Source organism: Bos indicus x Bos taurus, chromosome 1, assembly GCF_003369695.1.
Source record: "Bos indicus x Bos taurus breed Angus x Brahman F1 hybrid chromosome 1, Bos_hybrid_MaternalHap_v2.0, whole genome shotgun sequence".
In the NCBI taxonomy this organism is placed as follows: domain Eukaryota; kingdom Metazoa; phylum Chordata; class Mammalia; order Artiodactyla; family Bovidae; genus Bos; species Bos indicus x Bos taurus.
In genome coordinates, this window is record NC_040076.1 from 72,863,063 (window position 1) to 72,888,116 (window position 25,054).

At 43.9% G+C, this 25,054-nt stretch overlaps 2 protein-coding genes across 6 annotated transcripts in view; both read left to right on the plus strand.

The window, feature by feature from the left end:
• Positions 1-5,849, plus strand: part of ATP13A3 (ATPase 13A3) — a 79,436-nt gene extending 73,587 nt beyond the window's left edge. For 3 of the 5 annotated variants that reach the window (XM_027538062.1, XM_027538089.1, XM_027538080.1), the window contains one exon: positions 2,435-5,849. In XM_027538062.1, coding sequence (XP_027393863.1) covers positions 2,435-2,632 — 198 coding nt within the window. In that variant the 3' untranslated portion in view covers positions 2,633-5,849. The remainder of the gene's footprint in view (positions 1-2,434) is intronic. The other 2 variants (XM_027538097.1, XM_027538071.1) reach the window with 2 other exon arrangements.
• A 4,304-nt stretch (positions 5,850-10,153) lies between these two features.
• GP5 (glycoprotein V platelet) lies at positions 10,154-14,516 on the plus strand. The gene has a single exon (XM_027538106.1). The coding sequence runs from the start codon at positions 10,923-10,925 to the stop codon at positions 12,540-12,542; it is 1,620 nt and encodes a 539-aa protein (XP_027393907.1). The 5' UTR covers positions 10,154-10,922; the 3' UTR covers positions 12,543-14,516.
• The last annotated feature ends 10,538 nt before the right edge of the window (positions 14,517-25,054 follow it).

The following is a 25,054-nucleotide window of genomic DNA, read 5'->3' on the forward strand; positions in this document are numbered from 1 at the left end:
GGGGGATCCCTAGTGTTCCATGGGACTTAATTTATTATAACAAGTGTATGCTGCTTTTAATAGGGACATGGGGATTTTTTTTAAAAAACATACACTTTAAAAAGAATACTATGCAGTTGTGATTCTGTTTGCAATGGAATTTGTTTAAAATGTTATTGCTTGCCTTTCTTTACTGGTGGGGAATGATGGATTTAATTTGTGTGTGTATGTGTGTGTATCTTACATTTGAATACACCTGACTGACTTTCCTTAATTCGGCCTGTTATGCATTACTTTCAGCCTAGCTGGCTTATCTGGGCAACAATGCCTATATGTTTCTGGTCCCCCTCTCTTCTTTTTTTTTAAGTCACCTTCCTTCACCATTCGCCCTTTAACCATGTCATTTGCTATAAAGTAAAAAGTGACAGCTTTCACATTGATTTAGGAACAGTGATTTTTTTTTCTGTAGTTAGATTGAAGAATTTGAACAAATCTTGGGGAAAAGATAGGTCCAAGTGGTGAACCATAATTTTAGATTAAATATTAAGGTATGTCGTGCATGTGCCTGTACTGGAAAGCAATTATTCTTTGATCACCTGAAGAATCCTCTGTCTAGTCTCTTCTGTATTCTAAGGCAGATGTTCTCCTGTGGATTTCCTTTAAGGTGATAACTTTTTAGCTATTATATAGAGGCTACTAGATAAATAACCCTCAAATCTGTATCCCCACTCACCCACCCCACCACAGATTCAGTATAGCTTACTTGTGACAGGTCACAGTTTTTGCCTTTAAACGCTTGGTAATGGTGCAGCTTACTGTGTTTTGTCGACAAGAGTAAACTAGAAGGCCTTTAAAAGCACGTCGTTACGGTGTCTGTACATTTCATGGGGTTGCAAAAAGCCAGACACAACTGAGCGGCATTCACTTCTTTCGTGGTGTCTTACGTTCCTGCACGTGCTCTGCCGCGTGCCCATCCCCAGTTTTGAAGGGAGAGAGAGTAGTAGGTCCTGGAGACCTACCGAGTAAAAGTATGAAGAAATTTAAAAAGGTTTTCATTTTAAAGTATTTTTGCTGTTCTCCATTGGCCAATTGAGAAACCTGTGTTTCAGGATCTGTGTTACATCAAATTTGTCTTTCTCCATCATGAAGGTGTTTTGAGAGTTAACATTAGAATGTCTTTGTCAGTTATTCCATTCCGTGAGATTACAGGTGATCCTTGAATATGTCAAGGATTAGGATCGCTGACCCTCCCTGCAGCTGTAAATCTGCCAAGATTTATATAACTTATAATTAAAGAACCCTCAGATAATGGGGTCCCTCCGTACCTTCAGATTCACCCAATCATGGATCATGTGGTACTGTACTGTTTACTGAAAAAATCCACGTGTAAGTGGACCTGCACAGGTTCAAACCCATGTTGCTCAAGGGTCATCTTTACTGCAGTTGAGATTACACCTGGTTGAAGCCTGGGTTATATGTTGATGGCAAAACAAAACAACCTAGGGTTTAAATTTTCTTTGTAGAAGAAACAGTCAAAGTAATTTAAGGATTGACTGTTCTTCAGAGATGAAAGTAACTACAGATCTCAGTATAGTCATTTGGTTTTATTTCCAGTTTCAATTAAGACAAATTCTGAGGACCTGTATTGAATTTACATTTTTTGTACAGTAACCAGGAACTCTGCTTTCTTGTTCTCCAAGAACTATCTAAGATCACATTCAGTAAAAACATTAGGATTGATCAGAAGGATTTCTGTGACAGCAGAGCTTTTTATAGTGAAGTATTACTAAGAAATAGTACTTACTTTATACCTCTCTTTCCAGTTGTGGAGGACCAAGGGGAAACCATCGTTATAAAATAAATTTGTTTTTTTATGTTAATGAGAATGTGGTTTTAAAAGAAGTGATAGACATTAAACATGATCTAAGCTCTGATTTTGACCTAACAATATTTAAATAATACTTTGAAAGCTGATGCTAACAGTAGCAGTGGTATCTTTATACCATTTTCTTCCAAAAATGATCTGGTGGTTAAGTTGCTAGAAGCAATAGCACCAAAAGATAGTTGGGGCTTTCATATAATATTAACAATTTTTTCTCTTTCTGAATAGTTTAAAGTTATTCTCAATACATTAGATGTTTTATGTAATGGAATCATAGCCTCCAGTTATACAAGTTATTTTTTAAATGTGTATGCGTACAAGAGGAGATAGGAACATAGAACTAAATAAAATGAAGTAAACGACATAGATAATTTTAAAACTGTACTCTTAAAAAAAATAATGTTCCTAATTAATTGAAAGCTGACTTTTTAAAGCATTTTTTTTTCATGATTTCTTGCGCTCAGAAGTCATTTCCTCTTATTTTTCTGTGCTGATGAACTATGCTTTAACAAAACTGTTAAAAACAGCAGCTCTTAATTTACTGGGTGTACCTTTTTTTCCTTATGTTCTTAGGAGTCGATGGATTGGTGGGAGAAATGCTGCTTGTCTTGGGCCCTGAACTGTAGGAAGAAGATGCCAAAGGCCAAGTACATGTATCTGGCTCAGGAGCTCTTGGTTGACCCGGAATGGCCGCCAAAACCTCAAACAACAACAGAAGCTAAAGCTTTAGTAAAGGAGAATGGGTCATGTCAGATCATCACCATAACCTAGCAGTGAATCGGGCTCAGTGGCATTCTAGTAGCAGTATTGAGGAGAGTGTAAATGTAGGACTGTATCTGATCCTGTGTGTCAGAATGGCACCCTTTCAGTTTGTACCCTTCCAATATAGTAGCTGATTGAGAGTTTTTTTTTTTAAACAAAAACAAAAAGAAATTGGCCTGCCAGTTAAATAATTAATTATCTATAAAGTCCTATACCTTCATTCAGTAACTCTAAAATATTATATTTCCAGAACTTGCTTCCTTGTTACCCTCCAGTGATGCTCTATAGGGTAGAGAAGAAAGTTGGTATCTGAAAGGTGTTTAGATATTATTTTCTAAGACTTATTAGTTTATGCCTTTATTTTCACAGCCCCCTTTTTAGAAAAAGTCATCATTTATATACAGTCCCTAAATTTGTGATTGATAAATAAAATGGGTGTTAGTTAGCCTCCAATGAAAATAGGTAAAAAGCCCGTTTTCATTTGATTTCAGTATTTCTCCCAAAGAAAACTTTGTATACATACACCAGTTCCCTTTGATAGCCTAGAGTTAGGAGTGAGTCTAGGATGTTGCTTATAGAACAACTCAGGTAATTTCCATTTATGGTTTTATATTTTCTGTACAGACTGCCTGGGTTTTATTTTTCTATCAGCAAGGTGCTTCACTGCCTTCTTGAGATGTCCCTCAAAGCTATTAAGTGCATCTTGGACTACGTCTGGTGTCAGTAGTGTAATTTGCTTTAGTTATATGTTTAAATATTTTTCAGTAGGAAGAAAGCTTATTTCTTTTGGCAGTAGATGTAGATCTGTCTTTCTAATATCCCTTCATACCTGTTTTTTACCCCCTCTCAGGTTTTATATTATTTTAAATGCCTTTTTATTTTTATTTACGTCTCTTATTACCTAAAGACATAGGATAATTGTCTTTTGGTTTTTTGTGTTTTAGTTTTGGAGTTAGAATTTTCCCTCTTAAAATTTTAAAGGTTTGATGTAGGTCTCTCCTGTCAATAATGAGGCTTAGAAAATGAGCAGCTTTGAATGACTGCTTTTTTTTCAAACCAGTATGAACCTGGTGAGTTTGTTTTATGCCATTAGGTGGCGCCACAGGTCAGAGCGTACCTATTTTGGATTGAGTGTTTGCAAATGAACATACTGGGTTGTGGAAATTTCTGGGAGAAAAAAAATGAAGTTCAAAAAAAAAAAAACATTCATTGAGCCAAAAGAAATGTGGAACATGTATTTCACCTTTCTGTTTTTCCTGGTTAGCGTTTAAATTCTAAACAAAATTAAGGTGATTTAAAAATGTCTTTATAGGTAAGATCCAGTAGTTTGGCAAAGCCGAGTTCTGATAAACAGGAAAACTGATACTGCTGTAAAGTAGCTACTAAACTACTAAGACTGTATGATCTTATCCTTTGTTCTTCCTTGACCAGTAGCATGCTTGTGCTTTCTGCTTCTAGCTGATCATTATCTTCCTGATACATATTTACCAATTTGATCACATGTTACCCAGAACAGTAGAACCACATGGTTCTCATTTTTTGTGCTGCAGAGACCTGATGATGTTTGGTAACTGTAGAAAAATGTAAGTTACACTCAGGATCACTGTTACTGCTATGGCCACTGATGATTCTTACAAAAACATAATCGAAGTTTTCCATCAAAAAGTATGATACTATATTAATACACATTAGATGATAAGAACAGTTGTTCCATGAATGATTCTATGAAGCTATGCATCTTAGACCTCTTGAGCTGTGAATTAGCACTTTTTTCTATAGTTACTCTTTTAATCATTTTATAATTTCCACATTCAATTCACTTTCAATACATATGAGTGTATCCTTTGATTTAAATACTGAAGCATATAATTAATTGCTAAGTAGCAGCTTAAAATCCAATTATTAGATTGTATTTAACATCCTTAAGAGCATGATCATAAAAGAGCTATATTTTTGACACCCTCCCCCCTTTTTTAACTTTTAGATTTTATAAGGGTTTTATATCACATCTTCCCATATTGTTTTCAGAGGAATGAGGTTTTTAGGTAGGTAGACAAAGCATTTGTAGGAGGTTAGATTTGAATATAGACAGGGTGGGTTGTTCAGGTGGTTATTGGATGGCTTCCAGAATGTGATTTGAAGAATGTCTGTGAGTTCAGGTGGGTCCTGTTCAGTGCCATAGATAGAGTCCTCTCTCTGTAGGTCACCATTACATAGTAATTTCGATTCTGAATTTCACATTAAATTATTTGAGTGTATACAGATCTAAATTTTAAAATCTGTACATATATTATTTTGATGTATTAAGATTAATAAATATTGCTGATTTAAATTTTATTTATGCATATACTTAAAGGACAGAAATGTCCAGAAAAGTAATTGTTAAATAATATGTAACTTTTTAACTTTTTAAATAAATAACAAGATTTTTAATGTGTGTCTCCCTCAGGGTTGTTTAAAGTTTTTTTTTTTTTCCCCTCCCTCAAATATAAATAGTGGTAACTATATGTTTTGTAACTTTTAGCACCAACTGCTGTAAAGCGATGCTGCAAATAATGCTTGAATAAAAAGTGGCTAAGCCAACAATAAAATAAAAACTTTTTATATTAGTTTTGTAATCCCTACATTGGAAAGCTTTCCAAATTCTACTTGCATTTAAATAAAACTGTTGCAGTTTTTACTATTTATTTTGTTTCCCATGTTTAAGAAAATAACTGCACAGTTTCAAAGGCATGGAAAATTATATCAGCCTTTATGTACTCTGTTCCCAAAATGGCAGTGTCTAGAGAAGAGCAGAATTCCAGCTTTAGAAAACATTCTAAGATTTCACGCATGCAGTTTTGACATATCTGAAAATAAGACTTTTGTATATTTGTGGTGGGAGGTGGTTGGGAACTTTTAACAAAATGTTAATTTTTGTACAGTCTGTGGGCATTTACACATATTTTTAATGCATTAAGATTTGGTAATTATGTGCACATTAAATTAATAGTTACTTTCTGTTATGATTTGTGAATTCCCTAAGACTTTGGATTTTTTTAAGTAACTTTATATCAGAAATGATACTGCATCTTTATATTTTTAAAATTGTATTGCTGCTCAAGAATGGTACCCTGATGTCAAAAAGGCATACATTCAAATTGTACATTCAGCACTGTAAATAACCTTATGAATTTTTTTTTGATTGAAGCTGATCAAAATAAAGATTTAAATGAATGATACAACATTTCTTTTTTTCTGTGTCTTTATATACATCTGTTTGCTCTTCAGTTACATGAATACTGCCCACTCTGGATTTATTTTCCTGCTTAATATTTCTCCTGTTTCTTTTTTTTACCTTTGAATTTTTCAGGAAAACAATGCAGCTTTCCACATTTCACATGTCTGTGACCAGCCCATGGTAACCCATCAGTCAGATGCATTGTAGAGCCAAATGTTAGTATCAGGAGATCTGAGGGAAATGGTGAAATAGAAGACTAGGGACTCAGAATTTATTGATAGTTAGGAAGATCAAACTAAAAGCTAATGCCATGTACGCCATGGTACACTTGAGGTGAAGTGGCACCCATGAATGTGAAAAGAGCACTCCATGGAGTGGGAAAACTTGGAACTAACTACTGACCATAGGAATCCCAGAGAGGGCAGGCAGTACCTGGCCTTCTGTTTGGGTGGGAGGGCTTTCCTTGTATCATAGGTTCTGCAGGAGCTCTGTGTCTTCTGTGAGCCATGTGGATGGTTGCATGGTGTAAGACCTAGTTTGAGCCCAAGTTCCTTCCATTCAGTGTGGGTTGATCCTGTCCCTTGCACCACAGCCTGCTGGTGGTGGTACAGTTGTGCTTGTCTCTCCATCCTCTTCCCCCTCCATCAATTCCAGGTGTATATTGCAGGAGAGGACAGAGGGAGTCCTAGGAGTTTGAATGAGATTGTCCCCATGCCAAGTTGGGGTTGTGGTTACTCTCCAAGCACAGAGAGATCCCTGCTGTGCCCTGGCCTTGGAATCCTCCCCTCCATGGAGGAAGAAAAGCATATCTCATTCCAGTGGATAACCTGCTTTTGAATGGCCAAACCCTGTAAGCCAGGGTTCTGTGACTTTGATCCGGAAGCTGCCACTTAGGACAGCAGGTTCCTGACTTGTTTCATGGATTCAAAATCCAAAGGACTGGAAACACTGGTGGTGTCATTACTTCAGTGCTCAAAGTTCTCAGTAGCTCATCAGTTTGTCCATTGAATGAACTCAGTGTTCCTCTACTGTCCGCAACTTCTGTGCCCAGTGTTCCCTCCTTGGGTGATTGTAATGTCCTCTCTTCAAAATAAAACTCGGAGGTAATTCTTGGAAATCTTCCTGGGGAAATAGGCCAAGGAAGCTTCTCCTGAGTTTGACTCGAAGTTGTACTTTGATCCACAGCACCTCTTCCAGGGCTGGATCCTGGCATTTGATGGGCAAGGGGCCTCTCACTTGGCGTGGCCATGTATGTGCATGACAGACTTCCTGCTGGGGAGCTGGTTTGAGCTCTGGAGTTGCTTCCCTTGATTTGAGTGGGAAGACAGGCCTCCCACAACACCTGGCATAGGCAGCGGCTTTCCCTGTGGTTTAGGACTATATGCCTTAGAAGGTAATTTCAGTCAGTTTAGCATTTAATGGGCTTTGCCTGCATTTGGCTACATCACAGGCTGAATAGATTTCAGTTCCTTTTCTGTTACACCTGCCAGTGTCGGTTTGGGGGACGTTTTTTTTCCCAACCAGGATAAAAGACCATTTCTGTAGCACCACTCCAGTCAATAATTCCAGAAGTTAATGTTTATTCTTTTGCAGTTCAGCCACTGGCTTTTCCCAGTATTTTAAAATACCTATGTTCTTTCCTTTTTTTCTTAAATAATGCCATTTTCCCTTCCAAATTATATTTGCATTAAAAAAATTTTAACAGTGACATTAAGCACATTTGATAAAATTTCAACCTCACAGGTATGTAAGGAAGTCGCCTTTTCCCTAGTTTCTCTCAAAGGGGGACTACTAAAGTTTCTTGGGTGTATTCTAGAAAATATATATATATGCTCATGTTTTTAAAAATTGTACACATTTGTGTAGAACCCCATTGTTATATGCTACACAGCCCTTGTTTTATGTCATTCAGTGTATTTTAGAAAGTTACATCAGTAGTTGCAGCTCAAATCTGTTCTTTTCAAAGTCTGCAAGGCATCCTGTTGCATGGATGTACTATAATTTAAATGACTACTTCCATATTGATGGCCATTTAGGCTTTTTTTTTTTTTTCTATTCAGTTCAGTTCAGCCACTCAGTCGTGTCCGACTCTTTGTGACCCAATGAATCGCCAGGCCTCCCTGTCCATCACCAACTCCTGGAGTTGACCCAAACTTGTGTCCATTGAGTCGGTGATGCCATCCAGCCATCTTATCCTCTGTTGTACCCTTTCCTCCTGCCCCCAGTCCCTCCCAGCATCAGGGTCTTTTCCAATGAATCAACTCTTCGCATGAGGTGGCCAAAGTATTGGAGTTTCAGCTTCAGCATCAGTCCTTCCAATGAACCCAGGACTGAGCTCCTTTAGGATGGATTGGGTGGATCTCCTTTTTTCTATTACAATCCTGCAAATAAACTTTTGTGTAGATGTCTTAATGAGCATTTCCATAGTGTGTATTTTTAGTAATGGAACTATTGGACAAAGAATATGTATATTTAAAATTTGGCTGATACAATTAAGGTTTCCTCCCCAAAGTTTGCTACTATTTATATTCCCACCAATGTATGAGAATGTCTACTTCTTCACACTTGATAAGACGCTGGATATTTTCAGGCTTTATATTTCAGTGTGGTGTTGGCACAGGGATTATCAAGTAGCCGAGAACACAGACCACACGTTCATCCAGTGGTGATCTGTGACAGTGCTGACATTGTAGCTCTGAGGGAAGAAAGGATATATATATATAGAACAACTGATCTGTTGGAAAAAAACATTGTACTTACATCATACACAAAAATCAATTCTAGATGGAATAAAGACCTAAATGCAAAGGACAATATTCTAAAATGTAGTAAGTTATTATAGGAGAAGTTTTTTGGTTTGCAAGAAGAGGAATTATTTTGATAGACACAAAAAACAAATCATAAATATTAATAACTGCCTATATTAAGACTTCTGTTCAGTAAAAGACATAAAGGAGGTGAAAAGGCAAAGCACATATTAGATGAAGATATCTGCAACAAACACTTATAATCCACAAAGGATTAACATCCAGAATATATAAAGAATGCCTACAATTTACTTTTTAAAAGACATTTTTCCATATAGAAAAATGGTCAGAAAAACCCAAATTTCTCAGAAGATTGGCCCTTAAAAATGTGAAAAATTCTCAAGTTTATCGGTCAGTAGGAAAATGAAAAACTAAAACCACACAATTCTTTCATATGAATGGCAAAAGTTAAAAAAAAATGTCAAGGCATGGGCAGAAATGAAGTACAGGACCTGTCATACGTGGTACATGACAACATATATTGGTACAATTACTTTGCAAAGCAGTTGGACATTCCTATGTTCAATTGAACATGTGGACACCCTCAACCCAGCAAGGCCATTAGGGAACATACTTGAAAATACTTTAAAAAAAATGAGTGGAGCACTTGAGAATGTCCTTAACCTTATTGTTCTTAAGAGGGGCAGAGGGGAACCTGAGTAGAATTGTAGTGAAGTAGCAGATAAAGGAAGGTCCCAAGGAAGTGTAGACCAACCAGGGATATATGGCTGCTACAATGATCCTTCTGTGTGACACTAGACACACATCACCAGGTCATACTGTGCCATTTATGAAGAAACTGCACCCCTCCTGCTCATCTTTCGGCTTTGGCAGCAGGACTTGGTTTACATACAGTCTCTTTCAGAGTTTGAAGACAGTTGTCATTTATTTGTCATTAAAAAACCAGAATATGGCCTCTGCGATAGGGCTCTTTCCATGACTTTTGTTCTGGGAAAGTCTTTATCTTCAGGATGCAAAGATACTCCTCTCTTCCTTTGGAAAGTGCCAAATCGCATGCAAAGCTCTAAACCATTCAGTTGCTTTGGGGTGCAGCACCATTTCAGGTAAGGCCAAATATTCTAAAAATTAAGTGTGGGTAACTGGACGGCTTGGCTAGTCTGTACAAATAAGTAAAATTTAGTACAAGATGCAGTTTATTTGAAATTACACGTGGGAAACATTGTTTTGGCAGATTAGTATTACTGCGTGTATTTCATGGATAATTCAGTGCCTTGAGTATTAATTTTTAATATAGCATGTTAGAAGTAATAGTTCCTTATTTATGGCACAATCAGAAATACTTCCAAATTCTAGCTCTGTGACCCTGGTTAAGTTACTTACCCTTTCTGTGCCTTCAGTTGCATCATCCTTTAACTGCGGATAACCCAACTCACATGGCTCAGACTGCAGTGAGTCCGCCTGCAATGCGGGAGATCTGTGTTGGAGCCCTGGGTCGGGAAGATCCCCTGGAGAAGGGACGGGCTATCCACTCCAGTATTCTTGCTGGGAGAATTCCATGCACAGGGGAGCCTGGCCTGCTAGGTGGCAAAGAGTCAGACATGACTGAGTGACTTTCACAAGGTTACTGTAAGGAGTAAATGCATTAATTTAAATACAGTGCTGAGAGCAGTGTGTGGCATAAAGTGATGAAGTACTGTTAACCTACTTGTCTCAGTGTGGCTGAGACTATTCATTATTTTGAGCGGTCCTGTGTTAGTGGAGTAAGAAGGCACTGCAGATACAGCGTGATAGTGATTAAAAGAATCAGGCAGTGGTTGCTGCTGTTTTAACACACTTTGCTGTTCCCTTCAGGGCTGTAGGTTATAGGCACCCCTGGCTAAATTATAAATAATTAAAAAAAATTTTTAAGTGAATCCAAAAAATTAATAATAACAAAGTCAGGAGCAGCGTTATTTTCACAACGGGCACTGCTCTGTGATACCTCCAAGCTTGATTGTGAGAAAGATTATTTTAGTTCTTGCTATGTAAAGATTTAAAGGTATTATTACCTTTTCCATAGCTTGCAAATGCTTTAATTTTACCGATTTGAATTAAGAGTGGAAAATCAGTGAAACAAGAGGATGAGACCTCGGAGTGCAAAATGAATGTCTTTTCACCACCCAGGAAAAATCAGCACTGCTAAGAGGGAGATGTAGCATATCCGGGTAACATTTAAAGTCAGTGATAATTCGAGTGAAAGGATCATGCAGGATTACGAGCGTTTGCCCTTTTGCTTGTAGCCCACAGATCTGCCGCGGACGCCGTTTCAGACATGCTGAGGAGCGCTCTGCTATGCGCGGCGCTCTGGCTCCTGCGCGCGCAGCCCTTTCCCTGCCCACCCACCTGCAGGTGCGCCTTCCGCGACGCCGCGCAGTGCTCGCGCGGCACGGTGGCCGGCATCGCCGCGCTCGGCCTGCCCACCAACCTCACGCACATCTTGCTCTTCCAAATGGGCCGCGGCACCTTGCAGAACAACAGCTTCAGTGACATGACCGTCCTGCAGCGCCTGTTGCTGTCCGACAGCCACGTTTCCGCCATTGCCCCGGGCACGTTCAACGACCCTATAAAACTTAAAACCCTGAGGTTATCGCGCAACAAGATCACTCATCTCCCAAGCGCACTGTTGGATAACCTGGTGCTCCTGGAACAGTTGTTTCTGGACGGCAATGAACTAAAGAGCCTTGACCAAAACCTGTTTCAGAAACTGGTTCACCTGCAGGAGCTCTTTCTGAACCAAAACCAACTCGCTTTCCTGCCTGCTAGCCTCTTCACACACCTGGGGAACCTGAAATTGTTGGATTTATCGGGAAACAATTTGACCCACCTGCCCGAGGGGTTGTTTGGGGTCCAGGTTAAGCTTCAGAAGCTTCTGCTCCACTCGAACCGGCTGGCCTCTCTGGAGTCGGGGCTGTTGGACAGCCTGCGCGCCCTGACGGAGCTGCAGCTCCACACCAATCACCTCCGTTCCATCGTCCCCGGAGCCTTCGACCGGCTGCGAAGCCTGAGCTCCTTGACCCTTTCCGAAAACCGCCTCGAGTTCCTGCCCTCTGCCCTCTTTCTTCATTCGCACAATCTGACCTTCCTGACCCTGTCTGAGAACCCGCTGGAGGAACTCCCCAAGGTGCTCTTCGGGGAGATAGGCGGCCTGCGGGAGCTGAGGCTGAAAAGCACCCAGCTGCGCACCCTGCCGGCCGCCGCCTTCCGCAACCTCACTGGCCTGCGCGTCCTGGAGGTGTCGCTGAGCCCGAGGCTGAGCGCGCTCCCGGAGGACGCCTTCCGAGGCCTCGGCGAGCTGCAGGTGCTCGCCCTGAGCTCCACAGGCCTGGCCTCCCTCCCCGCCGGCCTGCTCCGCGGCCTCTGCAGGCTGCGCCACGTGTCGCTGCGCAGCAATCGGCTGCGCGCCTTACCCAGCGCTCTCTTCCGCAACCTCAGCAGCCTGGAGGAGGTCCAGCTCGACCACAACCAGCTGGAGACCCTGCCGGGCGACGCGTTTGAAGCTCTGCCCCGGCTGGCGGGGGTCCTGCTGGGACACAATCCCTGGCGCTGCGACTGTGGCCTGGGGCCGTTCCTGGCGTGGCTGCGGCGGCACGCGGGCCTCGTGGGTCGAGCTGAGCCCCCGCGGTGTCACGGGCCCGGGCCGCACGCCGGCCGACTGCTCTGGACCCTGCAGGCCGGCGACCTCGGCTGCCCGCGCCCCGAGTCGTGGACCCGGCTGGTGGCTGAGGGCCAAAGTCAGGACCATAACCTGTTCTGGGGTCTTTATTTTCTGCTTTTAGCTGCTCAGGCCCTAATTACCGGGATCATTGTGTTTGCGATGATTAAACTCTGCAGGCTCTTTCGGAAATTAATCACAGAGCTCTGGTTTGAGGCGGTGAGAAAACCTTGCAATTAATTAAAACGTGACCGGAGTATTTGCGGACGCGGCTCCGGAGAGAGCCCAGACCCGCTGACGCTATCTTCCTCTCCCTTCCTCCTCTGCCATGTCCTTGCCTCCTTCTCTCCTCCCCGTTCAGTGACCCCCCTCCTTCTGAGCCCCCGTACCATTTACAGTGGTAAACCGTGACTGTCTGTTGTGCCTGTCTGCCTACCCACAGTGTGCTCCTGGCCGCGCGGACTGCGAGGCCCCTCCCTGTGCCCACAGTCAGGGGTCGGTGGGTGGGGTGACCACGGCGGTCTCTGAACTGTGAACTGAGGGTTGGGTGCAAAGGAGACAGTCAGCTCCAGGCCAGGGCCTGCTTCCTGCACCTGGTAGATGTCTGGCAAATGTTTGCGAAATGAATAAATAGAATGCATGGGATCCGGCGATGGTGGCTTTTCCTAGGGGAGAAGATGGGTTGCTCTCTTTCCCTTTATCTGAAAAGCAGAACTCTTTCACAGTTCTTTTCGTCCCGTTTTTTCTCACTTTACGTATGTCTGACCTGTCGGATTTGGGGGAAAGTGCTGAACTCCATCCACGCAAGAGTGTGGATAGGCTTGTGTGACTGATGATGGGCTGAGAGAGAGACAACCCAGCCCTCCCTCTAAGAGCTGGGTACCCAGCACGGTGCAGGCTGAGTGCCCAGGAGCTGGAGAAGGGCGGGCATCAGGAAGGGTGGGACGTTCCAGGGGCTCTCAGTGTGCTGCTGGGAGATGCTGTTGATCTCGACTGTCCCCGGCTGCTGCGAGCCGAAGAGCCCTGCTCTGCTTGTTCACGTGATGTGTGAGTTCCTACTGGAGTCCCACAAGGGTGAAGTCTGTCATTTCGACACTGGGTTTCATTTCCTGGAACTAAACGCTACCTCATTTCACAAGCATTTACGGGACACCTGACAGTGACAGGTATTCATGAATGTAATGATAAGCTTGGGTTCTAGTTTATTATGCTCGGATCACGTTCTCATTTATTCCAATTGAAGGCAGTAAAACCCTCCTTTCTTTAATTGGGTGTCTGCTTGGGAGAAGCAGTGGTTAAAGCATGGGCTGGAGAAGAGTCAGAAACTGGTGGTTGGGATCCCAGCTCCACCTACTAACTGCATAGGTCTGTGGGCAACACCCCTGAAATCTTCAAGCCTTGGTTTCCTCATCCCTGGAAAGGGATAAATAGTACCTGCCTCTTAGAGTTGTTGTAAGAACTAAAGACAAGCTTCTGATGACTTAGCCCAGTGCCCTGCATACAGTAAATGCTCAATAAATGGTAGCTCTTATTATTAAAGGGCAAGCAATTATTACTGCTGTCATAATTTTAAAAGAGCTTTGAGCTGGTAGGTTTTTTTTTTTCTTTTTTCCTCTGTTGTATTTAAAGGTGAGACCAAACATCCTGGAATGGGTGCTTACATTCAAGTTAGTCTGTCTTCACTTGTCAGTGGTCTCAGCCCTGTGCGGTCAGGCTCCGTGCTCAGGGTCCAGAGAAATAGATCCTCCAACAACAACCACTGGATACGGAGCAGGAAGAGCTGGGGGTTCCTGGCATTTGTAGGTGCACTTCATTTTCAAGGTCAGGTTCAGATGTCTCCTCCTGGTGAAGTCTTCCTGGCAGACTAAAAGTGTTCCCTTCTGTGTGCCCCCTCTCAGGCTGTCAGGCATTGGGCATGCTCCCCACCCCATCTGGCCCGCTCACCTTGCACTCTAGGGGAATGTGTGTATGTGTGTGCCTCCTTATTTATTTCCACTCCTCCACACTTTGAAACTACCTACAGGATAAAACTCAGACTTTTATTTTTGATGGACTGTGTTCTCCAGTCCTAACTGCCATGCTTTCTTGCAAGGATGAAATAATCCAGGGCACTGCTATATGGGGCTTGATAGAAGTTGGCTATTCGGAGAAGGCCATGGCACCCCACTCCAGTACTCTTGCCTGGAAAATCCCATGGACGGAGGAGCCTGATGGGCTGCAGTCCATGGGGTCACGAAGAGTCGGACGAGACTGAGTGACTTCACTTTCACTTTTCACTTTCATGCATTGGAGAAGGAAATGGCAACTCACTCCAGTGTTCTTGCCTGGAGAATCCCAGGGCCGGGGGAGCCTGGTGGGCTGCCGTCTGTGGGGTCGCACAGAGTCGGACACATCTGAAGCGACTTAGCAGTAGCAGCAGCAGAAGTTGGCTATTACTATGATTTGCTCTCTCAGAACACAGCATGTTCTAACGCAGCTCAATGCCTTTGCGCACATGTGTTTATTCAGCAATTGTTTACTGACAACGTCCTCTGTACTAGGCACTCTTCTAAGCAGAAGGATAAAGAAGCAAATAAAAATAGCAAATAAAACAAAATGTTTACATTTTGGTGTCCCCCTTCAGCTAAAACATCTCCCCCAAACTCCTGGTCATTATCTTCAAACATTCAGAAACGTGTAGAGAATGTCTTTGGACACCTTAACCAGCTGTGTCAAATCTTTATACTTTGCTTTATTTGCTTCAAATATTTTTTTAACCAAATAAAATGCAACAGATAAATTTGAAGGCTCCTGTCTCCGTCTTTCCCCTGTTCCTATTCCTTTCCTTAGAGGTAACCACATTAATAAATTGAATTTTTCACATCCCTAGGTGTCTTTTTATACTCTTACTACATGTGCCCACAACTCTCTAAGCAAATGGAATCCTTTGCCTATTTTCAAGATTGTATATAAATGCTACTTTGCATATAGTATTAAAATTTTTTCCTGGGCTCACATTTTTTAGATTTATCCACACGAAGTATTTGGCTCTAGTTCATTGTAATAGCTACATAATAGTGAATGAATACACCACAACTTACCTGTTCTCTTGTTGAAGGACATTCACTCCCAGTGTTTTTTTTCTTTTCTTTTTATGCCCCATTACTCTACAATTTCACCAACTCTTGATAACATCAAAATTTTAAATTTCTGTCAATCTGAAAAGTATGAAATGATATCTCATAGCTATTTTATATTTCCCTGATAACTTGAACTTATAGTGATAGTGATATTGATAGTGAAGATAAGATAGTGAACTTGAACTTATTTTTAAATGTTTATTGAGTGTTTTGATCCTTCTTTGAATTATCTGTGTATATACATCAACCAGTTCATGATGGGACATTTTGTCTTTTCATTATTACTAATTTGTAAGAACTCTGTACATATTCTGGACACTAATGTTCTGTAAATTATATTCTTTGCAATTATCTTTTTTCACTATCTGACTTTCTTAAAAAATAATTGTATTTATGTGGCTGTTCCAGGTCTTTGTTGCTGTGTGAGCTTTTCCTGAGTTGCAGAGATCAGGGGCTACGTTTTGTTATGTGCTCAGGCTTCTCATTGAAGTGGCTTCTCTTGTCGTGGAGCCTGGGCTCTAGAGCACAGATTCAATAGTTGTGGCTCATGGGCTTAGTTCATCCACGGCATGTGGGATCTTCCTAGACCAGGGATCAAACCTGTGTCTTCTCCACTGGCAGGTGGATTCTCTACCACTGAGCCACCAGGACTGAAGCAATTTAGCACTCATAGACTTTTGTTTTATGGATGCAGTCTCTTGGATTTCTCTTAGGATAATAGAATTTAAAATTTCCTAGTTTTTTTTAAAACTTTTTAAAAAGCCTCTTGATGAAAGTGAAAGTGGAGAGTGAAAAAGTTGGCTTAAAGCTCAACATTCAGAAAACGAAGATCATGGCATTCGGTCCCATCACTTCATGGGAAATAGATGTGGAAACAGTGGAAACAGCGTCAAACTTTATTGTTTTGGGCTCCAAAATCACTGCAGATGGTGACTGCAGCCATGAAATTAAAAGACGCTTACTCCTTGGAAGGAAAGTTATGTCAACCTAGATAGCATATTGAAAAGCAGAGACATTACTTTGCCAACAAAGGTCCGTCTAGTCAAGGCTATGGTTTTTCCTGTGGTCATGTATGAATGTGAGAGTTGCACTGTGAAGAAAGCTGAGCGCCAAAGAATTGATGCTTTTGAACTGTGGTGTTGGAGAAGACTCTTGAGAGTCCCTTGGACTGCAAGGAGATCCAACCAGTCCATTCTGAAGGAGATCAGCCCTGGGATTTCTTTGGAAGGAATGATGCTAAAGCTGAAACTCCAGTACTTTGGCCACCTGATGCAAAGAGTTGACTCATTGGAAAAGTCTCTGATGCTGGGAGGGATTGAGGGCAGGAGGAGAAGTGGATGACAGAGGATGAGATGGCTGGATGGCATCACTGACTCGATGGACGTGAGCCTGAGTGAACTCCAGGAGATGGTGATGGACAGGGAGGCCTGGCATGCTGCGATTCGTGGGGTGGCAAAGAGTCGGACATGACTGAGCTACAGAACTGAGCTGAACTGATTGCCAATTGACAAACAGTTTTGTGATAGTTTCAGGTAAATGGTGAAGCGACTCAGCCATACATATACATGTGTTCATTCCCCCAAACTCCCCCTCCCATCCACATGAACAGAGTTCCACGTGTACAGTAGGTCCTTGTTGGTTATCCAAAATTTTGAGGTTTTAAAGGCTTCCTTTCTCAGCTGTATCTATTTTCTCTGGGATTTGTTGTTGTTGTTTGCTTTCCTTAAGTGCTTGGTTATTGGCTCATACTTGAAAAGTGAGGCAATAAAAATCACCAACTCTGAGAGCTTTGTGTGCATGGGCAAGCTTCATGTTAAGAGTTCTGGAGTAGCAGGCTGAGTATTATCCTGGGGATCTCGACAGGCCAGAATATTTGTGGAGGGTTGTTTTCTCTAGCACAATGTAATTTTAAAAACTAATTTAGTAGCTTTCAAACAGCCCCCTGGATTTTAATCCCATATCTCACACCCACCTGTCCTGCACTGAGTGAGTGAAAGTCACTCAGTCGTGTCCGACTCTTTGTGACCCCATGGACTCTAGTCCATGGAATCGCCAGGCCAGAATACTGGAGTGGGTAGATTTTCCCTTCTCCAGGGGATCTTCCCAACCCAAGGTTTGAACCCAGGTCTCCCACACTGCACAAGAATTCTTTACCAACTGAGCTATCAGGGAAGCCTAAAAACTGTCCTGCATTGTTCCTGGTATAATCAATTTTCAAACCTCTCTGGAGCTCTGTTAGTTCCATAAATGTGCTGAAATCTCTAGTCCATTGATAATCTTTTTCCATTCCCTGTGATGTAGTGGGTTTATCATTTCAGTTCCTTTACTGCTATCTAAGTGGGGTCCCTGGAGGGAGAGGAGATAAATGGGGACAATCAATTTGCATGTGTAACTGCAAGTCCATCCATTTCTTTTCTCCAAGTTTCCAATCCCCTCTCCCCCCAGTGTGTTGTAATTGGCTTCTCTTTCTGGAATGACTGCAAGTTGGACTTTGAATCTCTGCTGACATTGGGATTGACCAAGTCTGTTTTGGGAGAAGTCACTCTGGGCTTCCCAGCTTTTAAAAATCACCATTACTACCAGGGCGTGTCGAAGGCAGGGAGATTCCGAGACTCACTGCCCAGTCATTGCACACACCCTCATTAGGCATCTGGAATGTTACAACACGATTTCCTCACCATCATAAAGAGACAAGCATTAATTGAATTCAGTGGCTGGATCCAGAGTACGGGGAGCCTGAAATGCCCCCAGCAGAGGGAAACAGTAAACAGCCCCTCCCCAATGACACTCTTCCTCCATCCCCTTCCACCTCTCTGTTGATGCTTCCAGGTGCTTCTTGACTTTTATTACCCCAGCACAGATATTGATATTTTCAAGTCCACTGCTTGGGAGGGTTCTGTGTTCCAGCATCTGCCGCATTCAACCAAGCTTTATTAAACATCTAATACATGCTTAGTACCATGAAACCAATTTTCCTAACCCTCAAACTGCCCTGAGAGGTAGTTGTTATTATCCCACTTTATTGATGAGAAAACTGAGGTCCAGAGTGGAGCAGTGGTGTACCTAAGGTTATGATTGGCAGAGCTGTCTGTGAGCTCTAGTCTCCTGGCTTCTGGCCTAGACTATTCCAAGCCCCCAGTGCTTCTCCTGGTATGGACAGGTCACCTGCTCAATCCAGGACATGATGATTATGGGAGGCAAGCATCAGGAGGACATTCTTTTGTGGTTGTAGACATCCTGACCTAGGAGTTCTAGTCCCTTAAGCCTACTGGGGGCTCCCTGAGAGCTGAGAGTTATTTGGGGGGCTTTGGTTGCTGAGAAGGAGGAAAGAAGAGAGATAAAGAGAGAGGAATAGGGAAGAAAAAAGAGTGGGAGAGAGGTAGTTGAGAGGAGAAGGAAACAAGAGAAAGGAAGTTCTGACAGTGGCTGCAAGGGTGGCCTCGACCCAGCAGTCACCATCAAGAGCCCACGGGAGGCACTGTTGTGCGGTGGGCGTGGCAGAGGGTTGGTCTCAGCTGTGGGTCTCAGCAATGCCACCGACTGACTTCCCCCATCCTCTTGGGGGTATTATCAGAGTCAAAGAAAGGGAATTCCCTAACAGTCCACTGGTTAAAGCTCCACTGCTGGGTGAGTAGTTTCGATCCTTGGTTGGGAAACCATGATCCCACATGTCGCATGTAGCCCAAAAAAATCGAGTCTAAGATGATCATGGGTGTAAAAGTGCATTGTAAACCAGAGTTCTGTTCAGCAGGGAATGGTCTCCTTGTTGTCAGCACACCATGAGGGCAGGTGGTTTTTGATCCACGGCCTCCACATTTCAGAGAATAACCCAGAACAGTCCTGCTCAACACAAAGAAGACCCAGCATTGAAAAACACAGCAGAGGATGCAAAGGGACAACAGGGACACAAGCCTTTCTCCCATGGTCCTGGCCTCCCTCCGCAGGCCCTGCAGCCCAGAGCACCCACATTCCCCTCGACCACCATAGCGGGGGCTGCCAGACTGAACCCCAGTAGAACCCCGGAGAGCTGGGGGCTGTCTCTGCCTTGACAGAAGGCAGAAAGCTGGGCCTCTTTCCTGGCTCCAAACTCCTAGCAATTCAGATCCTCAGTGACATCAAAAGAGAAACAGAAAATGTCAGTATTTCCGTGTTTTTGCCCCCTTCAAACTCAAGGTCAAAGTCAGCCTCAGTTTAAATTCTTTTCAGTTAATTTGTAGGGCAGAGGTAGAGGAGAGGATTGCAGTGAAACCCTGAAGCCCACCCAGCTTTGGGAATGCTAGTGTTCTGAGTTACTGGCCTCGAGTCTCCAGCATCGGCAGGCATGTTCTTCACCACTAGCGCCACCTGGGAAGCCTCCTGCATACAACTACAACGCCTTAAAGAATCTATTCCCACAAGCAATTAGTTATTCCCTGTGGAACACAATGGCCAAAATAATGGCCACCAAAGATGTCCAGGTTTTAGTCCCCAAACCTATGAATGTATAAATAGTTTACCTTACAAGGCAAAAGGGGTTTTGCAGAAGTGATTGGGTTTAGGATATTGAGTTGAGAAGATTATCCAGGTGAACCCAATCACAAGGGTTCTCATAAGTGAAGGGAGGCAGAAGCTGGAGAAAGAATTGAAGATGTGACGACAATGCTATTGGCTTTGAAGATGGAGACAGGGGGCCCTGAGTCAAGGCATTCAGGCAGCCTATAGCAGCTGGAAAAGGCAAGGATGTGGATCCTCTTCTGGTACCTCCTGAAGGAGCCCAACCTGGCTGACACCTTTGACCAGGGAGACACATGTTGGGTTGGTGGTCATTCATTATTACAGCAATAGGAAACTAACTTTTCCCATTTCCATGCCTCGATCACAGCATCTAGCAATGTTTACTGTAATTCTACATGTACGGATCTCCTTAACTGGGCTTCTTGGAATAAAAGCTATATATTAAGTAGCCTTCTGCCGTGGTGCTCCTGGGTCTAATAGGTGCTCAGAGCTTGCTCTCCTAAATGAATATTCCTTACCTAATTTGAACTCCAGAATCAGACCTGACAGAGGTCAGCTGCCACACAGATGTCCTGCCTTTTAAAGAATTAAATATTCTTCCTTTTTAAGGTTTTGGAAAATCAGGATTTACCATGCATGTAATTATGAGCATAGGTTCACGTAACTGTTCTCTGAGAAATTGTGGCCTTTGTGTGTGTGCCTCTGAAGCTTGGAGAAGAGATGACAGGAAGGAGAAGGGGCCTGTGGATAAGCTGCCTCCTTAGGTCTCTAGGAGGGTGATTTGAGATGTTGGCCTTCACCTTGAATGTTATGTGGAACCAGGATTAGTAATTAATCTAGTGGAGGCAGTGTAATAGAAAATGATTAGGGCGAAGGGTGGGAAGGGGAGCTGGTGAAAGACTGGAACCCAGGTATATGGAAACTGGTTGAGATAAGCAGGGGTGTTTAGTCTGGAAAGGAGAGGATTTGAGGGGCTGATCTCTGTGTTTAGGGCTTCCCAGGTGGCATTCATGGTAAAGAATCCACTTGCCAATGTAGGAGACACGAGAGACTGGGGTTCGATCCCTGGGTTGGGAAGATCCCCTGGAGGAGGGAATGGCAACCCACTCCAGTATTCTTGCCTGGAGAATCCCATGGACAGAGGAGCCTGGCGGGCTACAGTCCACGGGGTCGCAGAGTCGGACACCACTGAGCACGCATACATCACTGTGTTTAACCAGTTCAGGGTTGCCATGGGGAAGGGAGAGGGACTTGTTCCCTCTCCCCTCTGGTCCCAAGGAACAGAAGGAGGACCACTTGGCAGGGAACACACGGTGGGTGGTGGGGGAGACGCTTGGCCCAAGGATTGGAGTGGCCGTCACGTGGGGGCATAAGCTGTCTCTGTGAGCTGCTCAAGCTGCAGCTGAGCCACCCAGAGATGGAAGGAATTCCAGTGTTTGATGGAGACAGGTGTGAGGCTGGATCATGCCCTTTAAGATCCCTTCTCCCTCACATGGCCTGTGATTACTCTACCTTGCCCCAGGTTGACCTGGGCAAATATGGGTGTAACCCACTGCCCAGACTCTGGCCTCCGGAGACACTGGCCATGGCCTTGTTGAGCTGCTTTGAACAAAAAGGAAGAGCAATTTGCTGACACTGTGTTGGTGTCGGTGCCTAATGCCCTGGAGTCAGTCCCGTCCTCAGACTTAAAGCCAGCTGTCCCAACAGCAGGATTTTTGCAGCTTGCTCCTTTCGGGGAGGAGGCCTGTCACTGGCCAGCAGGGCCTCCCAGGGGTTTATATTCCAGATTGCTTTGGAAAAGCTCAGTCCTAGGTTCCCACAGTCCTTTGAGGGCTGGCCCCTGGCCAAAATGTGTGTTTGCTTTTCTCCTCACTTCCTGTGCCCTTCCTCTAGATACCCACTCCCCCAGCTCCTCCACTCCGCCCCCCAGGGATCAGATCCTCACTCTGATACTGACCAGCTGTATGACTGTGAATGCCTTCTTTCCCTTCCCTGGGCCTTAGTGCCCCCACTGGTAAAGTAGGGGTCTGAATCAGAAGGCCCCTCCCACTCTGATGCTACCGGAGCCCAGAGTCTAGACCATGAAAAAAACACTTCCCTCCTTTGTCCGTCTGCCTCTGTCCTTTCAAAGACAAATCCCTGCCACTTGTCTCCCCACCCTAGGCTGCCCTTGAATAGTTGAGTGTCTCATCTCCTTCCTAATACTTAAGCAACTACAGAGTCTGAGTCTGTCCAAGTGTCTCTGTCCCCATATGCATTCTTACCACCTTTGCAGAAGCGCATTTTAGCGTTGTTCTCATGACTCCTGGTTGGAGGCCACCCGGCGAGGTCCCCTCTGAGCCCTGGGTTCAGTTGGCGCTGTGGCTGGGCCCAGGGCTCCCTGCTAACTGGGAACAGAGCCTGCCTGTCCTGCAGCAGCTGCCTGCTGCCTCATCCCTGCCACCCTCTGGCAGTCCTGGAATCTCACTCATCCTAGCGTAATGGCAAGAGTTCTCTGGGTGATCCTGGCCCTGCTCTCTCCCCGCCACCGATGGCTGGACACAGGTGTTCTTGGAACAATTATGGTGAGACCTGGGTGAGGAAGTGTTTTGTAAGCGGCAGAGTTCTCTGTGAGGAATGACCACATCTGGGAGGTCCACTGGGACAGTAAGGCAGGGCCTCCTGGTGGCTGGGCTCTCCCTGGTAGCATCGGGGGAGGCATGTTAGGTCAACTGGGGCTAGTGGGCTTAGACACGTTGAGTCAGATGCTTCCTGGAAAGAGAGAAAGAGCAAGACAGAGACAGAGACAGAACGAGACGAAGACTGCGTGTGGACTCCATCTTGGCCACGCCCCTCACTGCAGTGCCCTCGGCCAGTTCTCCGTCTCTGTGATCTCAGTCCCCTCAACTGCAAATCGAGAAATTTGTTCTCAGTGTCAGACCACCACAAGCCCCTGCTCTCAGTGAGTTTCAGTGAACTCAAGGCTCTTCTCTGCCTCCCTGGGATGCCTGAGTTGTCACGAAGGCTGAGGCAGCAGGGAACCAGAGTGGTCTGGGCAGAGGAGGGAGCCAGTGGGGCCATGGAGATCCCTGCTCGGGCTCTACCCCCACAGCCCTCCCGTACTGAGGCGTCAGCCTCCTGACGGGCCTGCAGTGCCAGCCTCTTAATCAGAGCCCTGCCCTTTGGACGTGGCTTATAGACCGAGTTATGGGATGTAATTTAAACACCCAGTGGAAAACCAGTTCCCATATCTTTGTTTCTTCCTGAGGAATACCTGCTTCTGCTCAGATTAACCAGGTGGTGAACCAGTTTTTTAAATTCCCACCCATAAACCCATACAGAAAAGTACATGAATCACATGTGTGCCACTGGATGAATGATCAGAAAATGAAGTTTGAAGTGTCCACTTTGAGTCTCCTTCAGAATCTTTTTAGTCCTTCACTTCTGCTTTTCCTCCCTCTTTCCTTCTTCCTTTTAACTTAGGTTTTGTTTATAAATGTTTTGTTACATTTTATTTTGTTGTTCAGTCACTCAGTGGTGTCTGACTCTTTGTGGCCCCGTGGATTGCAACACCTCAGGCTTCCCTGTCCTTCACCATCTCCCAGAGTTTGCTCAAACTCATGTCTATTGAGTCGGTGATGCCATCCAACCATCTCATCCTCTGTCGTCCCCTTCTCCTCCTGCCCTCAATCTTTCCCAGAATCAGGGTCTTTTCCAAAGAGTCAGCTCATCGCATCTAGTGGCCAAAGTATTGGAGCTTCAGCTTCAGCATCAGTCCATTCAGTGAAAATTCAGGGTTGATTTCCTTTAGGATTGGCTGGTTTGATCTCCTTGCTGTCCAATGGACTCTCAAGTCTTCTCCGGCATCACAGTCCAAAAGCATCAATTCTTCGGTGCTCAGCCTTTATGGTCCAACTCTCACATCCATACATGACTACTGGAAAAACCATAGCTTTGACTAGATGGACGTCATGACTATACAGACCTTTTATTTGAGCTACCTCAAATCCTTTCTGGAACTGGAAGGGATGAGAGTAAATATGCAAAAAGATGAATGAGTGTCTGGATAAATACACAGTTCTCAGATGACTGGGAAGCTGGTCCACCCAAAGTCACTAGTCCTGAGGACCACGATTCCATCCTAGACATGAGGAAAGGCTTCCCAGGAGGGGTGGGTGATAAGAGCAGGAGAAAGCCAGGGGGAATCCTTGTTCAGTCCTGACACCAGTTCTGACATCAGCTCTCTCCTCCTTGTCACTTGTCACCTGGGTCTCCACTCAGCCTGTTAACCACTTGCCACTTCCTTCTAGGTTCCAGCTGTAATAAGCTCCATCACTGCACTTCTGTCTTCAAAATCCTCTGCTGTCAGGAGCAAAGCTTAGTCATGTCCCTTAATTTGTCACCAGGGAAATGACTGATGCCAGAGAAGACAGCCTGTCATTCCAAGGATTCAGATGATGGCTCTGATGATGGAACCCAGTTACTACCGTCATTTACCCTTGTTTCCCCCTCCGAGCAGTAACCACAGCTTCATTAATGAAGAGCAACAGCTTGTTCAGTTGCCTTATTTCTAATGCGAAAGCTGACCGGAAGGCAGTTTTTTTTTTTTTTTTTCCTCTATTATTTGTTTGATTTGAGGATTTTTTTTAAATTTTATTTTTTAACTTTACAATATTGTATTGGTTTTGCCATATACCAAAATGAATCCGCCACAAGTATACATGTGTTCCCCATCCTGAACCCTCCTCCCTCATCCCTCCCCATACCATCCCTCTGGGTCATCCCATTGCACCAGCCCCAAGCATCCAGTATCGTGCATCGGACCTGGACTGGCGACTTGTTTCATATATGATATTATACATATTTCAATACCATTCTCCCAAATCATCCCACCCTCTCCCTCTCCCACAGAGTCCAAAAGACTGTTCTATACATCAGTGTCTCTTTTGCTGTCTCATATACAGGGTTATTGTTACCATCTTTCTAAATTCCATATATATGCGTTAGTATATTGTATTGGTGTTTTTCTTTCTGGCTTACTTCACTTTGTATAATAGAAAATGCAGGACTCTAATCTCAATCTCTGACCAAGACTTCTCTAGAATTCAGTTTCCTTTTCTAGAAGAGTGTAGATTTAAACTAGATGAGGTCTAGGGTCCT